Here is an 18,558-nt window from a genome sequence, read left to right as displayed (position 1 = left end):
GTCATGAGTTTTCTCACTGGGAGATTTGGGTTGAGTTAGCTAAGTTGGATCATAAGTTTACCTAAATAGAAAGAAAGAAAGCGCATGACGATTGCCAATTAATTTGGATGGCTCGAAAAGTTGGATGATTTTGATTTCCGAACTAATGGAGGTTCAGCGGTGGAGGATGAATTATTACGAGGGGGGGGGGTGTGAAGTCTGCGTCCAACTTTTGAACTTTAAATTGCAGGTAGGTGTTTGATTGGAATTAATGTTTTGGGCAAACGAGATGTGGCACTTTTTTGACCACGCATTTACTCGCGAATGGGGAGAAAGATGGTGCCAATGATGTGAGGCCGGCGTCTGAGCCTTTACTGCTGTTTTGGAAGAACATAAAGATAGGGACAAGTAAAACGAAAAAAGAGTTGGATCAATGTTTTTGGGCCATGAATCAGCCCATTTATCCTTGATTAAGAGAAATATGCCAAGGAATGCTACTTCATGTCTGCACAAGATTTCAGAATGATCCTGAGATTAAGACATAATGGTGCATCAAAGGCACATATAAGTCTGTAACAAGATGATACGATTGTATTTCTTAACAGTAATACACGACATTCTTCTCCTTCGACGCCGCCGCCGGGAGAGGCTTGATGGCAGCACTACCGGGAAACCTCGTGCTGTGTGGTCCACCAGCACAGGCTCCTTGTCGGGCCGCTCTGCTTGCCTGCCATTGAACCAACGTCTCCTGCTCAGAATGCAGCAGGCGGCACGGTTCGAGATAACACACTACGATAAGTCTAACAAATAAAAGAAGAACAGCATACCCGTCACGAGGTAAAAGATAATGATGGGTGGGAAGAGATCGATACAGAGTGTGTGCACCGTGCATAGCTGCAGAGTAATTGAATTAAGTCTTGTATTGATGCACAGATTATATAGAGCACAAAAAAGGGATAGAATAGAGGGGTAGGATCTCACGGGTAACAAAGTTTGTTTGTGACCATTCGAAGAGCATTTGCTGTGAAATTGTTCTGGGACGTGGTAGTGCGCAGGTCGGCTTGTACCCTGCATGAGGAGGGCAAATTTGTGAACGAGTATATGCACGAAACTGATGAAGAAAAGCAGTGATAGAGATGAGAGTTACTTGGATGCAGGCATGGCTGCACAGGTAGAAGTCAAACTCGGTAGGGTAGCAGATCTTAGAATCAACAACAGTCCTGAAAACCCCAAAAGGCAAATCACCACATGGAAGTCAGCTTTGGAGCTTTCAATAAAGAAATAGAAACCAGAAATAGAATAATTCTGTGAAGATAAACCAGCATCATGTGATCAAAGAGACTAACCGGGTAAAATGTTTCCGCTCTTATCAACCGAATAGTGATCATTATAATTGTTTGCAAACAGCCTAGATGTTTTTAGACGACCGCAAAAGTCACCGGTGGCTGATAATTCCATTCTAGGGAGGCACATGCCTGTTACAGGTGAGAAAAAGGTTGGAGAATATCAACACTGGAGTAACAATCATAGATCAATGGTGACAGGATATCATACTTTTCTGATTGCATCAAGTTCATAAAGTAAAACTTGATAAAATTGTCCCTCACTCACTCCATCCCTGCAGAGAGAGGACCATAAGTGGATCGTTATGATAGAAAGAGTATTAAAAGGCAAGTAAATTTATTAAGTTGTATACCTGTAGAATATAATTCGCTGAGGCTTTTGTCCAGTAGCTCTTTTAAAGGAAATAAGAAGCACCCAGCAAATTCCATGGTTATCAGATCATTTTCTCTTAGCATAACACCAATTTGGAAAAAACACAATCAACTAATCCTATATGAAGAAGCGGCTGTTAACAAGTTATCCAAGGATCTTGCCAGACTTTGAACAGATCTTGAATCAATTCTTGGCGATGGGGCTGAGCACAAACCAGTCCCGCATACTTTGTCACCTCTGGCCAATCTCGAGAAGCAACTACCTGAGGAACAATCAAGACCAAGGTAGGCACTAAAATCCAGATAATCATATACATCGACAAAGAAAAACAGCTACTTGTAAAGGAAGAAAAAAATTACAACTGCAATAGAAGGCTGAAATCTTCTCCGGGATGAGGATGTGTAACATCAGCACCAAATATTTATGGTAGGGAGGTCACTAACAAGAGGTATGCGTCTTGACAAGGCATCCACAAAAACTGTGTTTCTACCTCCAACCTATCCATCAAAATACTCTTCATCAAAAAAGGGAACAGATAACATGCATCCAGATACCCACCTTTACATTTATTTTCAGAGCAACATCTGCCAGATACTGCTTGCTCATCCGGAAAACATGCTTAGCCAAACAACACTGTGAAACTAAACCAATATCTGTCTCACATATCCGTTTTACATCACCTGTCATTATAGAGGAAGTGAATGCTGTGAATGAACAGGTAGGAAAAGTTGAAAGTTCATGTATGATTGGACAAAAAGTCAACAAGCATAATGGCATCACTAAGTTGTAGCGAATAAGATGGCATACATGACAGGAAGCATACCATAAAGGGGACCATTATTATCAGGCAATAAATCAAGCTCTTTGCCATGGGGCTAGAGTATGCTTATTATTGCATCATGAAAGTGTGCTTTCAAAGCTCTCTCCACTTGATCAGTGCGAGCACATAACAGACAAAGAACAGGTTCCGGTGAAAAAATCTGTAAAAATTTAGATAACAGGATTGGTCTGTAGATTCTATTTGACATCATATGAAAAACAATTGAGTAGAGATTAAAAAATAGGAGGATGTGTTCTAATAAGAATAAGAACAAGAACAGACCATTCCAGATACCTGGCACATCAGAGCAGGCTCATGACAAAAATCCACAAGCAAGACTCTCTTGAACATTCTGTGCAAAATTGATACATGTCCAATTGGTCACTCTCCCACCATTCACCATTTTCTATAATTGAAAAGTAATAAAAGAAGATGATATCAGAGAAGAATAGAAAGGCCTAGTCATGCTTCTGTATGAGAAAAAATAAAACTTGGTACAGCATTATTTCCATCGAATCAATAATTTGCAGAAGGCCAAACATGTTCAAGTATAGCACTCAACCAGCACACAGAAGTTCATTGTTATAGATAAAGAAGCAAAATTTCAGAACACACTTGTGGGCTATAAGTCGATGGTTTAAACTGACATGAGCCAGGACGAGAACTCCAGTTCTAGATCGACAAGAAGACATAATATATTGCTGGCAATACTAGATTGACTAAAATACAGTCAAGGTCGTTTCTTTCTGTTAATTTGGCAAATGTCATGTCCCCATTGAATATATCAGAGTTACATTATTAACTTACAATACTGCAAATCTACCTTTAGCCACTCAAAATAATGAAATAGTCCAATCTATTATGCCTCTTTACAAACAAGCCAATGTAATGATGTTAAATTCATAAAAACCGAAGCACACCACAACCCCTGAAAAGACCATCAATTGTGATGTCACTTGAAATCATTTGAATACACTTTCAAATAACAGCTAAGTAGCAAGTCTCCAGACAAATGAAATAGGATGCTATTGCCATCAACACCCCCTTGCCAATTCAGAATTCATTGTGTAATACTAACATGCAGTATCCACATACATGTCCAATTATCTTCCCACAAAGGTAGAGAAAATCATTCCTGAGTGAATGAGGTACATGTGAAAAATGAGACATCAATCAAGAAACAATGGTATTACTACTTCCTATTTTCCTACGGAAGAAACCAATACCTGACAGACACTAAACATGTAATTAAACCTTTCCCTAAGCTAATTACATGTGAGCCATAAAGCAAGGAATGCAGTTTCAGTGCAGAAACCAAAAAGTTAGCTAAGACACATAAACATGATAGCCAGCATGAATAAAAAAATGTTTCTATCCATGATTAACAAAGGCTAAGCATCAATGCAGGAAGATAGTGTAATAAGAAGTTAGGAACGATGATTCCAAATGGTCCAACTATTGATAAAGGAGAAAAGGATTTAATCATCTAAGGAGGATAGCTAAATCACCAATACCAAGTTCATTGTAGCCTTTACAGTTCAAGTAGTGAAATAGGAAGCATGTGCCTATTTAGCCTTTTTAAGTTCAAGTGATCCACCTTCTAATATATACAACAGAGAATAAACATTATCAAAGCAACAAAAGAGGATCACTATACATCCCCAATATAAAAGTCTACTAGAGCCTTCTTAAGTTGGAGGAACTAGGAAACCTTTGATGTTTTAGCCATAAAAGAGTAAAATCAAAGACATCAAGTTTGTAGCTTGGGTTTCACTCTGAAAAGTGAACTGACACTACTACAGATGTTACTTATGGCTTGCATACATGATGTGCCCAGAGATCCACAAAATTATGGTAGTCATATATGCATCCTCTAGTATGTAATATGTCAAAGCTTTTGATGCATAGAACTTATCATAACAGGTTTCGATGCATGAATATAAAAGAACTCACTAGCATTGCCATAAGCATATTTTTTAGTATCATCAGTGACAGTGCAACCACATAACACCAGTAGAAGAATCAACAATAAGAACCTGCAGGTTTAATAACTTGAAAAGCAAAAGATGCATCTGATGAAATACCTTATTCATCATATTCCTTTGGCCAACTCTTGGCAAGAAATCCTTCTCTCTACCAGTGTCATGGTAGTTAAGCTGTACAACCAAAAAGATGAAATCAATTACATTGAATTCTAGCCTCATAGAAAAACAACAAAATGCAATAGTTCATTTGTTCTCCATTACCCAAGGCGCAGGCAGAACACGAGCCTCACCTAATGCAAGTTTCTCACTGATCTTGATGCCAAATTCTTTGGCATAAGGGTCTTCACTGTATGCATTGTGATCAACGGTCTGCAAAGTTACAGATACATAAAGTAAAGAAACTAAAAGACATTGTTATGTTGCAAAAATTCTATATGAATGTCTTTCAAACTCTTCTATGCAACAAGGCTCTAAGCAAATGGCAGGGTCATTTTATGTCAACACAGGTGTTCTGGTTATTCAAAAGAACCAATCAGCATAAATTAGCATTAATTTTGGTTTCGAACAATAACTAAAAGAGAAAAACAATTAATTGAAATGAAATAAAAATAGCAGCATGTACAGGTGTCATATCTCCACCAGATGTAATAGGGTCAACCCCAAGATTTTCAATCCTGTTTAATATAATTCGTTGTATGAATTGTCGGATATCTTGACGTAGCAGTAAAATGAAATAAACAGGTGAAACATATGATACCTTGAAAAATCTTTTGTTTGAATAGTCAAATCCAGGGAACAGGAAAATCTTCTGAATGAGGATTCATGCCTTGGTTTGATAGAACTTAGGAATCCCAAACCAAACACAATTGAGTACTTCAGAAACAACAAGCCGAAAGGATAACACAACCTGACCCCACTCATGGGACTGTTGCCCTTGTTTTTTCAGCTGCTTGTCTGGGGAACTTGTATCATACACCTTTCTCCACTAGAACCTCAATTATAAATCTTAAATTTGGTGTGATAATGAGAATACCTACTCCTTTTCCCTTTGTACCTGAATTAAAGGTAGCAGCAAGTGCAACCTAATTCAACCAACCTGAATTTTCTGAATCGCCAATCCACAAACTCACCTCATCCCATCAAACTGGGCCAAACAATTAGTTGTAACGGTTCAGTGAAGGACAATAAATTTCGATCAGCTGGAAGACCAAATCAGGTGCATCCTTACTAGTACCATCCTACTTCCCAATTCGAACATGCTCCGGTCCAATAAAATAACACAGCTAATTCAGGTCCTTACTACCTCGGTAGCCAACACTCTATATTAAACTTAGTTTGAAGAATGAAACTAAAAGCATATTATAACAATGATCTAAAGAATGAAAGAGGAAACTGCAAAAGAGGGGCATTGGTATCCTCTAACTCAAGAACCTTTGCAGATTGAGGAAAGTGCAGCGACTGTGAACCTAGTATTAAGTACACATGTTTACTATGTCGTAGAGCATCTTTAATTGAGTTCAAAGTGGGGGATTATTGTTTCAGTGACAATAAAAAATGGTAGTTTAGCAAGTATGGTTCTAAAACTAGGATTTTGAAAGACTAAAAAAAGGACTACCAAGTCAATCAAGAACAACTAATTACTGAGGCCAAAATTAATACTCAACCTGTATGATGTCAAGCTCCCGATCATGAGAATGTTGGCAAGTTACTTTTAAAAGAGCAGCAATTTGTCTTTCATTCAACCTCTTAGAATATCTCTGCCCTTCCACAATCTTTTCAGACCTATAGGCAATTATAATAACTGTTGAAATTGATTTTCTTACCATTATGATATAAAGCTTCATATGCACAACAAAAAACTTTAAAATATGGATCAAATGTACAATGCACTACAGAATACTTATCACTTACCTCCGTAGGTAGATAATTTGGTCTCTGTGGGTTTCCAACTTGCAAGCAAGGTGTTTTGGATGGTAAAACCATACATCTCTTGAAAATATTGCATGACGGACATGAATGTACCTCTTTCATCAACTGGGAAACTGTCATTTCCAAATTCCAAGACACAATTAAGATGCATAAGAGTCAATTTAGCAATCAACAGAAGGATGGCAATTCTAAGAGCATCTAAATCATCCTGAACAAAAAAAAATCAAAAAAATGATCTGTATCAAGTATCAACAAACACCAAAGTAGTTTCTCACGCGAGTTCCCTAGTTGCCTGTGATGTTAAACCAGATATGTGATATTTTCTATGCATATTACCACGATGAGTGACCTCAACTTTCACTCCTCTCAGGGCCTTCTTGATCTGGAGTAGCACGGATAAGATGAACAATGATGTAGTAAAACAAAACTGCCGTAAACTAATGAGAGACTTCCATATTGCACTTTCTCAATAATAGTCAATTAATCTATCATAATATATAAAGCACAAAGCATCAATGAAATAAGACAAAGAAAAGCATGTTGATTTTAATCACAATAAATGTTGCCAGGATCAGATCACAAATTTCTTGAGATTACGCACGACTAGATCAAGCTCTATAAATTGTACAAATAAAAAATACTTATGTTGCCTATATAATATTAGTAATGACATTTGCGTGAAAATAACAGTAATAATTATTACACAAACTATGAGGTAACTCCTTTGATGCCGGAGATCATTGGAGAATTGAATCCGAAGAACCAAAAGGTATACACTTTGCTGAAAAAGTTAAAGAATTATTCTTTTTTCACCCATAAGAAATGTAAAAAGTAAAAGGAAAAAAGTGGAGAGAAAGATACTGAGCAAAGTGTTCCAACTACCAACTCACTGTTAATGTATAAGAATGGTTTTTCCTAATTGAAAAAACAAGTGATAAGGGCCTGCCAAGATCTGTTCATGATGAAAACAGGGTACCAGCACTGTTTTTTGATAGAAGTGCAGCATGAGAGATATTACTTTGATTTACATGGACTCACTATATTTGAGAAGCCGATCCTATAGAAGTTATCAAATATTCTCATGCATGTGCAAACACACCCCAAGTCTGCATTCCAATAGTAGCAAACTACAATAGAAACATCAATTTTTGGAAGAAGGATATTCTGCTAATCTAAAATTAAATAGCTTAGCAAAAATGATTCGATGGTAAAACCACTAGCCTTTTTCCAATCTTACCACAACTCACGGAACCATAAAGAAAAAGGGGAGAAGTAGAGCTCATAGCACAGAACAAAACCATAGGAAAGGGAACAAAGCTCCGAGACACTCCAGAAACGATAGAACGGATGAACCAAGCAACACTCTGCTCTGTAACCATTGGCACCGCGATCGCAGATCTACCATTTTCGACTAAATCGTAACATACCCGTGTCCATAAAACGTTCTTTGTCACTTCCGGACGCTGGACAACCGCAACATCCTAACCCTAACGCGTAAAAGTAGGAGAAGTAAATCCCTAAGACCTGAAGCTACTTGATTACACACCATCAGTTGCGAACCAGATTGAATCGATCGAAGAGCGACGCTTCAGGGAGCAAGCAAACCGGTTTATCGTGACTGGAAAACCAGGATACGGAACTGGGAAACCGCCGATCGGTTCCCGATACCGTCCAAAAGATGTCCACAGAGGAGAGCAGTGAGACTGCAACTGTGAAGAGCGTGGCTTTTATGAGCAGGCAATAGGGCGTGGCAGAAGACGACAAGCACCGATCCGGCTCAGGCTGGTCCAGCACGTGTTTCCCGCCACATCCCGGGCGCGTGACGCGGCGAGTGCTCCGCGCGACGCGTCGAGCGTCGGGTGCGATTTGGTGGGGTCGAGAGTTGACGGCCACGATGAACCCGGTGATTGAGATGGAAGGTGGATCGGTTGTTTCACGAGAATTGATGCGCGGCGTCGCTCCGCGGGCCGCCCCGTAACGTAAGACGGGCCTGTGGGGCTAACTCACTGAGGGCCCACCTGGGTTACACGTAGGCCCGCACAGGTGGGCTCGGTTTTCGGCTGCACCCACCGGAACACGGTACAGGTTGGCGAGGTACTACATAGAGGACACTGATCCAGTCCAAAAAGGCCGAATGCATCTCTCGGCACCCACAAAAGAGACCCGAAAAGAGCACCCATATGATCCAAGCCGTCAATCTCACCGTTTCCCATGAACGTCTCGCACTGACAAAGGATCTGTTTTGGGTGATCCTGTGGGTAATTTGGGAAGTAGACTAAATAAAAATGAGAATGGCGATTTTGGGGAAAAGCCCTTTGGATTTTTTTGCGCATCGCACCCTCCATTTTCAACAATAGCCGAAAAGAGTTCATTACTTTATAGAAATATTATAATGTCATATTTTTGGGAAAAAGAAGAAAGATTTCTCACTAGAACCTAATTAGATTGGAATTTTCAGTTAAACTGGTCTAGTGTTAGAAATTATAGTATTTTGATTCAGGAATTAAAAATATTATAATTTTTTTCAAAAATATTACCATTGATTTGGTAACATTATTAGTTCGATCTAATTAGATTTTGATGAAAATTAGTTATGTAAGGGTATCGATAGGGATAATTTTATCATTTAAAAGTTAAGATTCTTTTTTGCACATTATGAAAATGAGGGGTGCGATCCGAAAAAAACTAAGTTTTTTTCATGAAAATCGTTTAATAAAAATGAGTAAAAAATTATAAAGAGGGAAATTAAAAGGTATTTCATGGTACATATCACACCCCATTAGGAGCTTTATACTTGATATAATAATGAACCAATAGAAGAGCATGAGTGCACATATGAGTCAATAACACACACACACACATAAGCCTCTCTCTCTCTCTCTCTCTCTCTCTCTCTCTCTCATGGTGGAGATGGAGAGGTCCATAAGTGTTTAGAAGCCAAATGCAGGACTTGGTCTCACGGAGTTAATTAACATTGTCCTACTCCCATGGTTGACAAGATTGTCATGCATGCCACCTCCTTCTTGGACTTTGCATCCCCCACAAATGGCCACTTGATGGCAGGGGGATCCCTTCAGGTCTCTCATGCATGGCCCAAAGCGTGGCTTACTGAAGGCAGTACATGTACCTTCCCAAAACCTTCCATTGCTCATGGTGTTCAAGAACATGTAGGAGATGCAAGGCAGCAAGTGGCACACTCAAATGCCAAATAGGCAGAAGTGGTTGTAGCAGTGTGTAGCTTTGGCTGCCCCGAGAACTTCTTGAGGTATAATTAATGACCTTTTCTTTCTGATGTGACCTGAAGAAATTACCATGGTGTTCATATGCCTCCTTACACCTCCAGGTTGCAAACATTCGCAGAATGATGTTATAATCATTGGATTGGAAGGTAACAAATGATATCGTCGTTATATATTATTGGACACGACAAATAATTCGAGAAAGAAAGAATTATCAGTATAGTCACAAAAGCTATCACTAGATAGCTGTTAACGTGTACCATACTAAGATTTGATTCTAAAACATATTATTATGGATGACGATGTCGAACTCAATATATTATTATTAACTTCAGTTTTTTGAATCGATAATTCAAAATCAATAAATTAATAAGTTTTTTATTTCGTTATCATAACAAAAATAAAAATTGTTTGGATTGGATAGTTTGTGAAGATACAATCTTATTGTGCTTTGATTAGAAATCACAAAAACTACCACAATTGATGAAAAGATGGAGACAACCCAATCCAACTCTATTTCATTGTGAAGATGCAGTGGAGAGTACAAAAACCAACTGGTGCAGAAAGCAAAGTTGCAACCATCATGAGGATTCTTTGAATTCTTCAGTAGCCCAAGTGGTTGAAGGCATGTCACTGAGAAAACAAGCATTACATGATACTAGTAAGAACATACTTATAAAACCCAATCAACTATTTTTCTTCTATAGTGCAGCCAAACAAAGAAGCTATGAATAGCTCGAGTATACAGATTAGATAGTGTTCGTTCAAGTGCAAAACAATAATAGAAATCAGCAGATTGATTCCTGTATTCTTTTTCTCACACAGATGACATCAAGGAGTTCGACATCCCTTTAATTTTTGTTTCTTCCAAAGATAAGTCGAGGATGAACTGTCAAAGTCTTATCCTTTTAAATGGGTGCATGAAATCTAGAAATGACAAACAATAATTGTTCTCTCTATGGTCTTATCATCAATGTTGCTTTGGGGGACAGATGTGCTCCATCATTCTGGTTTTTAATGAATCAATCATTTAAATTTGTAAGGATTCAAGAACTAGTATGTGAACAGCAAGACTACTATATCGGACGGACATATCACCAGTCCACTGTTCTTAGTATCTTGAATGAAGCAACTCAGCCTACAGATCACACCACAGAAAGGGACAGATCGTAGTAAACTTAGAACAGATGGTTCTCGGCAAGACTGACCTTTTGAATGCCACCTAAAGAACTCACAATTGTTGTCCAACCATTTTCAAGGTTTGATCTATATATGGAAAAGTATTGAGTCCGAATCTATATATTCCAAAGCATGGAAACAAAAAAAAAGAAAGTTCTTGCTAGATCTGGCACATAAAATAATCGACTTAAATCAAGAAATTGAATAAAACAAAGATCGTAATGGTACATTTAAAGATTGTTATCAAAGGGAAGGTTTGTGGGGAAGTCACAAAAAAGTTTCTTGGATAGTGGATTCTATTATTGCTTTTGTCAGTATTTATTTCCTCCATGTTATTCGGCAAGACATTTGTAGCAGTTGATTCATGATGGCTACCGATGCTGTTGGATTCTGACTTTGGAGGTGGTGAGAGAACGATGGACGGAAGCCCTCGTTCTCACTTACATTTTCACTTCATGCACTTTCTCCGAACACTTAAGCCCCTCATCCACAGAATAATTTAGAGGGTAATTATAAATCAGATATATATTAACAAATGAAGGTACAGATCCTTTCTGATATAATTAAGTTCAGTCCGACTGATTCACTATCGAAGGTACAGATCCTTTCTGACTCCTTCTGGCTGATGTGGAGAGCTGGCGTGACGAGTCGATATGGAGAGCCTACTGTGGAAGTGGTTTGATGGGAGCAATCTGACCCTTGTATGGTGGAGTCGGGTTAGAGAGCTGGCGTGATGAGTCGATGTGGAGAGCCTATTGTGGAAGTGGTTTGACGGGAGCAATCTGACCCTTGTATGGTGGAGTTGGGTTAGAGCGCTAGCTCATCCTTGTTGTTGGGTCGCCTCCTGGTTGCATCTCCGGATGGCATCGGGGGTCTCACACGACAAGTCTACACTGAGGGCGTTCCAGCTCGACCCCCCCGATGCTTTAGTCAGCGAGACGGAGAGAGAGGTTACCAATGTAAGTGAGAGAGTAAAGAACTCTTGTCCCCTTGAGCGTTAAGCGAGAACTTGGTTGCTAAGTGAGTAAAGAGCTATTGCCCCCTTACCCCCCTTTTCCAGTATGATCTAGGGCTTGGCTTTTATACTTAAGCGCTAAGCGACATGGACGTGCATTCGCCAAGGCCTTGTCTTCCCTCTACCTGAGCCCTAGCAAGACAGTAGCCGAGGGCTTTGGTTGTACATTGGTGAGGAAGTGAAGCTCAAATTCTTTGGCGAGTTGTAAAAAGAAGGAAATTAAGAGGGGTTTCAGACACTGTACCCCGGCATATTATGGTATCCAAAGTATTGAACAGAGGCATCTGGGCCCGGAACGCGATAATGTGCTTTGTAGGATTGGAGTTGTCATCAAATGTTTCTAGGTTGAGGAGGCAGAAACCGACTAGGATAAGCTCTTTTTGGATGCTTTGGACAAAGGGAGAAACATGGGATGCATCAAGTTTACTACGGGAATGCTGGAACTACCGTTGGACCTTGTCCAACTGTCGATTCATGGCTTGGAGTTGCGCCTTCATCGAGTCTTCCCAGGAGTTGATTGATTGGGCCTCAGATTCTGGTATAGTGTGGGTGTGGCTCGACGAAGCGATGCATTTCACAATTGGGGGACGCGGAGCAGCGTGACTCATCCCCGCAACTGGGGTTATCAGTTGTGGCAATTGGGGGAGGAGAGGGGTGAGGGCTTGAACCTACCGAGTGAGGCCTAAGAACACCTTTAACGGGATGTGTAGGGAGCCTGTGCTCGGCCCTGAGGGGAAGTCTTAGGTCATTGAGCAGACGTCAGTAGTGCCCTGGTGTTTGGGTCGAAGTGGAGGCGTCGACCTACTGAGAGGGGGGGTGCATGCCCTCCCTACTCAAAGGGGCCCAGGTCCATGGGTAGCACCTCCTCACTAGGGTGCTCATTAGGAGGAGTGTTGGAAGGATGTTCCTATGATATTTAGTCCTCCTTCTAGTGCTAGAATATTAACATACGAAAATCGTCGACTAGTGAATTAGTTCGGTTGGTTCACTACCGATGGTGTCGGTCCTTCCTAATGACTCCTCCTTGCTGACGTTGAGAGCTAGCATGGTGAGTCGGTGTGGAGAGCTTGCTGGGGAGGTGGTTCGCTAGGAATGATATGGCTCTTGTATGGTGGAGCCAGATTAGAGAGTTAGGTTATCCTTGCTGTTTGGCCGCCTCCTGACTGGGTCTCCGGATGGCATTAGGATTCCTACGCAATAGGTTTGTGTCAGGGGTGTCCTGACTCGACCCCTCCGATACTTAAATCAATGAGATGGAAAGGGAGGTTAACAATGTAAGTGAGAGAGTGAAGAGCTCTTTTTTTCCTGTTTTCCAATATGATCCTAGACTTAACTTTTATACCTGGGTGATGAGCAGCCTAAACGTGCATTTGCCATGGCCTCCCTTACCCTGTATGGCAAAGGCATTTAATGAGGGCGATATGTTGGCGTGTGTCCTTTGGTGTTTGAGGCGATTCGTTCGGGGTACGCTTTTGAGCTAACTTCGTTGTCGCTTTGGATTAAGTAAGGAGTGGTCCTTTTATCGATCGTTGGGAAGGGAAGGTTGGTGAATGCTAACTATGCTGTGAATCATTAAATACAGAGGCATGAATTCTACTGATGTATCAATCAGGAGTGGGTCATATGAGCTCATTTCTAGAAGTCAGGGTAGGCGACGTGACCCTCTATTGGCCACCACAGGGAACGATCATGGGGTCAGTCATTAATGTGGAGGCATGACTTCTGCTGATGTATCAATCAAGAGTATGAGCTCATTCCTAGAAGTCGGAGCAAACGACGTAACCACATGAAGTAGGTGGTTCTGAACTTTTACATGACAAAAAGAGCTGAAGAGTGCCAAAATTATCTTTATCAGTACCTTCTCTCGTGCTGTCCTCATTCATTCTACATTTAATCGCGTGTGACCTTTTAATTTTCTAATTAACTTCATATATTCTAATAAATTAAGTTTATTTTTCCAACCCGCACGTTTATTTTTCCGCAAACAGAGGTCGTATTTATAATGAGGAGAAGAAGTGACACTGGCGCAGCGGAAAGAGCCGATAGAAGGGAGAGAGAGAGAGCGGGGTGGCAGCTTCCAAGTATCCGCGAGATGGAGGAGAACAAGGTGGGGAGGCCATCAAGGTTCAGGAAGGTGTGCGTGTTCTGCGGGAGCAGCCCCGGCAAGAGGAACTGCTATCAGGATGCTGCTGTGGAGCTGGGGAAAGAACTGGTAATTAACTCGATTCCCGGTGCTCCCTTTTATCCTTCGTGAGCTTGCGATCATGGTGTCCTCAAGCGAGAGTTGTCACAGGTGGCCAGGAAGGTTGGCCTTGTGTACGGAGGTGGGAGTGTGGGTTTGATGGGACTGGTTTCCGAGGCTGTTCATAGAGGTGGTGGCCATGTCATTGGGTAAGCATGCACAGATTGATTTCAGTGCCAACATTGTTTTCTGTGCTTTCTCCTTCCTGTCCGTCCCTCCTGTTAATCCCCACTTTGTCGTGTTCTTCTAGGATTATCCCGAGGACCCTAATGTGCAAGGAGGTGAACCATCTTTGATCGCCATTACTTCTCTGTTCCAAGTGCTTGTTGAAATGCCATCTTTTTAACAAGCTTGGTTGGTTGCTTGTTTGTGGATTCAGATCACCGGAGAAACAATAGGCGAGGTGAGACCAGTGGCCAGCATGCACCAGCGCAAGGCCGAAATGGCTCGCTACTCCGATGCCTTCATCGCACTGCCTGGTCTCTATCTCTACCTTTGGTTGTCATAGCTTTCTCTCCCCACTGCTCCCAGTTTCATCTGTCTTTACGGCTTGTATCCGTGCTACAGGCGGGTACGGGACGCTGGAGGAGCTCCTGGAGGTCATCACCTGGGCTCAGCTGGGCATCCACAGCAAACCTGTAAGCCTTTGCCGTCCGCTCTACGTACTTATCTGGTAACATTCGGGTAAATAGAGCGTGCGTGCTCTTGGCATGGTAGGTGGGCTTGCTCAATGTCGACGGCTACTACGACTCGCTCTTGGCATTCATAGACAAAGCTGTAGACGACGGCTTCATCCAGCCAATCCAGCGGCGTCTCGTCGTCTCGGCGTCCAACGCCGGAGACCTCGTCCAAAAACTCGAAGTAATGGCCGCTCTTCTCTTCACGTATCTCCCTTCCCTCTTACACTATGCTCTCAATTCGACTCCAAACACCGATTGGAGTTGCAGGAATACGAGCCTGTGCAGGACGACGTGGTTGCGCGGCTTCGCTGGGAGATGGAGCAGGTTGCAACCCGGGAACGGTCTCCATGAACCCTGTTCGTGATTTGTCTGAGACTTGGGGGAAAGCTTGGCCTGTGTTCGTACGTCTTTTGCTACTATTGTTGTAGCCTTTCACTGAAACTGTGCGTATTTAATCCGACAAAGACATCGTACATTGGCTTTTTATGCACCTATTTGGTACAATTTGACCTAACCCAACCCATCTAACCTGATCAAATGGGTAACAATTTGATCCGATGACATGATACGGATGAACAGTAACCAGGAGAGAAGTTGCACTCGGGTGTATACTATTACGACGTAGTAGTAGAGCTTTCTCAAGTGATGGATCCAACTGTTACCATCAAGTATGTGATTAGATTCCTTCAATAGGGGACGTACATGAGTCATGCATCGCGTTGTCTGAATCTTCCTAATATCAACAACAAAGAGTGACATCAAGTGAGGAGCCACTTATACGAGACTGGGATCGACATTTGAGAGGTGACCAGTGGAGGGGGAAGAGGAAGAGAAGGACGTTCCGTGGCGTCCGACGAAAATGTGGGGTTCGCGTGCACGGCAACACGAACACCCATCTCTGCGCCCCCCCCAACATGTCGGCCATGGCGGTAGAGATGGATTCCAGTGATACCACTCGATACCGGCGACTGGAAGCTGTGGTTTCTCTCCTGTGTTCGCATCATGTGATGCCACAGTGCGCTCCCGTTAGAATCCTGCTAATAATTATGGTTGTCTTCTTCCCGAGGAGACACTGTGGGTGGTGTGGTGTGGCGTGGTTCCGATCTGTGGCCATGTCCGATGATCAATCATGGAGACTTAACGACCCCTGCGACAAGACTTTTGAGCTAACTTAGGGTGCTCTCTGCTAGCTTTTTGTGCACAGCTGCTTCCCGGTGGGGGCTGCACGCTCTGGCAGCGGTGGAGTGAAGCACAAAGGCGGCCGGGCGTGGAACTCCACATCGTCTCTCCCCGGTGCAATTAACCGAATCTAATGATGGTTGTGCGGATTCACGTGCATGGTTTCACGTAGTGTAATCCTTCTTCTATGCTTCGCCTCTACCAGAGAAGCTCTGGTTTCGGTTGTGTCTTGTCGCGGTTGCGCACAGGTGGGAAGTCGATGGAAGGAGAAACCACGCCAGATTCGTATTAAGAAGGAAGGATAGTGTATGATAAAATTATTATGATTCTCTTTAATATTTTAATATATATTTTTTTTATAATTTTAAATCATAAAAATTATATCAAATGAATCAATAATTTATTATTAATTAAAAATTGTATAATTATCATATTTTGTAATCTCATAAATTCATACTCATTATTAATTAAAATTTAAGATAGTCATTTCTTTTATTGGTATCATAGCTTTGTACTCTAATTTCTTGTAAGTTGCTTCGAGTTTTTTCTTTTTTATTTTACCTTGATTGTTCAAGTCATCTATAAGTCTATTTTTTTCTCAACAAAAATATATTTATGATCTTGAGGTCAATATCGTTACTATATCAATCTCTACAATCGTTCCTCTTACCTTATCATACTATTAATTATGGCTTATTTTATCAAAATGACTCTCGTTTGTTGTTTTATACATTTTTGAGTGTTGATTGGATAGGTAATAAGGATGATATGACATCTATTTGTACTTATATCATTTTTTTAATCACAATCTAATCATTTGAAATTTTAAAAAATAATGCTATGTTGCAAGATCTTTAGAGAGGCTGAATATTGAGCAATTACTTTTATAACTATTAAATTTTATTAGATTCAATCTAAACTATTTGTCATATTCTCTTATCCTTCATTTATATATTATGATAATATCATAACAACGTATCTATATAATAATTCTGTATTTTACTCTAGAATGGCACATAACTATCAATTTTAATCTTGTTCGTGATAAAGTTCAAAATGATAAATTATGTGTCTCTTATATCTCATCTTATAATCAAACTATAGATGATTTTACTAAGCTTGTCTTGCAAGCAATTTATTTTACTTCGATCCAAGATTGATACCTCCGACAGCAACATCATCTTATAGGGGCATATTAGAAAGGATATTATTGAGAATAATAAATCATGATAAAATTATCATGATCCTCTTAATATTTTGATAATATATTATTTTTAATTTTAAATTATAAAAATTATGATAATATATTATTATGATTCCATGAAGTAATGAGGATCATAATCTCAACATGATCACCTCATGATTTATTATTAATTAAAAATTATATTAATATTATATTTTATAATCTCTTTTTTATGTATATAAATTTATATCTATTATCAATAAAAAAAATTAATTATTTCTTTCTTTCGATTAGAACAACCTGCACTATGTTTGCAGCGTTCTATGACTGCAGTGACTTGCTATTACTTGAAGGTAAAGATTGACAGTGGAATCCTCTCTTGTTTGTGTTTACATGGGATTCAAAGTGAAAGATTTGATGATTTTTCTTGACAAACACTCTTTTCTTTTTGTCAGAGCATATATTCTATTTATATATGTATATATATATTTACATACGATTAGATCTCACGATGGGATATAAGCGACGAACGGAGAAGGGCGGGCGGCGATCGTGACAATGGAAGGAAGAAGCAGCATACAAGTTGCTTCGACAAGATCAACTGTTCCATGGTGGCTTAATGATTGGCTATTAGCAGCAACTCCTAACACATTGGCAACAAATGAATCTTTCTTGGTTCCATTGGGGAATTAAGCTTGATGGCTTCTCTTGTTACATGTCATGCAATGGTGGCTGCTGGTTAGACTTGGGAACGAGAACCTCATCCGTCCTCTCTTCCCCAAGCTTCTCTCGTCCACCACAGGGCTTTAGTATAGGAATGATATCTTCTCTTTGGCCACCATTGCATGACAATGGTGGCAATGGACCAAGTGTTTTATCAGCAAGAAAGATTATTTCTATCAAACCACGTCTAATCTTATATGTTAGAGCTGAAGAGTGAAGGCCTCGTAAGAAGTCTGAGGTCATTCTTCCCGTAAAGACATTATATATCCTTCTTCCCCACGGATAAAATCATATGAATCCATTTCATGATAATAATTACTCACATATTTGGATCCCCGATATACTTTCGATGAGGATACATTCAACATCACACCAGTTTAGAATATTGAATCACACATGATTTTAATACTCGCTTATGTTACGATATCTTAGAAGATAACTTTGATCGAAGAATTCTTCTAATTACATTTTAACCTTATATACTCGCCTATATATAGACAAAAACTTCTACAGATAAAATATAGATTATAGAGATATTTTCTTTCTATCTTCATATAATTATGATTATATGAAAGATAGAAAGAGATGAGAAATGTGTCACAACTAGATCAGATATTATTAATCATAATATAAAGGTACGTAGACCTAAACTTTGATCTATATTATTTAATTTTAATTTTAATATTAAT

General features: G+C 40.1%; 1 protein-coding gene and 1 long non-coding RNA gene across 8 annotated transcripts; one reads left to right on the top strand and one right to left on the bottom strand.

Moving 5' to 3' along the window:
• Window positions 1-404: 404 nt before the first annotated feature.
• LOC135642725 (uncharacterized) lies at window positions 405-8,122 on the bottom strand. 7 transcript variants are annotated; one of them, XR_010498046.1, is made up of 16 exons: window positions 7,976-8,122; window positions 6,412-6,542; window positions 6,165-6,282; window positions 4,791-4,869; window positions 4,600-4,671; window positions 2,810-2,921; window positions 2,519-2,675; window positions 2,254-2,375; window positions 2,055-2,192; window positions 1,676-1,957; window positions 1,534-1,597; window positions 1,326-1,454; window positions 1,127-1,199; window positions 961-1,047; window positions 807-873; window positions 405-706 (listed from the first exon to the last, which is right to left on the bottom strand). It is a non-coding gene; the product is annotated as an uncharacterized LOC135642725 (long non-coding RNA). The 7 variants fall into 7 exon arrangements; XR_010498044.1 differs by having other exon boundaries at window positions 2,055-2,375; window positions 7,667-8,122; XR_010498043.1 differs by having other exon boundaries at window positions 2,055-2,375; window positions 4,762-4,869.
• Window positions 8,123-13,954: 5,832 nt separating this feature from the next.
• Window positions 13,955-15,291, top strand: LOC135642861 (probable cytokinin riboside 5'-monophosphate phosphoribohydrolase LOGL10). Its single transcript, XM_065159345.1, has 7 exons — window positions 13,955-14,074; window positions 14,156-14,253; window positions 14,355-14,385; window positions 14,484-14,583; window positions 14,672-14,742; window positions 14,822-14,965; window positions 15,052-15,291. The coding sequence occupies exons 1-7, from the start codon at window positions 13,955-13,957 to the stop codon at window positions 15,133-15,135; spliced, it is 648 nt and encodes a 215-aa protein (XP_065015417.1). The 3' UTR covers window positions 15,136-15,291.
• Window positions 15,292-18,558: the final 3,267 nt, after the last annotated feature.

The sequence above is a fragment of the Musa acuminata genome, chromosome BXJ3-7 (assembly GCF_036884655.1).
Source record: "Musa acuminata AAA Group cultivar baxijiao chromosome BXJ3-7, Cavendish_Baxijiao_AAA, whole genome shotgun sequence".
Taxonomy (NCBI): domain Eukaryota; kingdom Viridiplantae; phylum Streptophyta; class Magnoliopsida; order Zingiberales; family Musaceae; genus Musa; species Musa acuminata.
Note: the sequence above shows the minus strand (reverse complement) of the source record. Positions and strands in the feature narration are given on the sequence as shown.

Excerpts from the sequence above, each read along its gene's own strand:
- LOC135642861 (XM_065159345.1), top strand. The coding sequence starts at position 13,955 with ATGGAGGAGAACAAGGTGGGGAGGCCATCAAGGTTCAGGAAGGTGTGC. Across the intron at positions 14,584-14,671 it reads TGCCTTCATCGCACTGCCTG|GCGGGTACGGGACGCTGGAG; the intron begins GTCTCTATCTCT and ends TCCGTGCTACAG. Across the intron at positions 14,743-14,821 it reads TGGGCATCCACAGCAAACCT|GTGGGCTTGCTCAATGTCGA; the intron begins GTAAGCCTTTGC and ends TTGGCATGGTAG.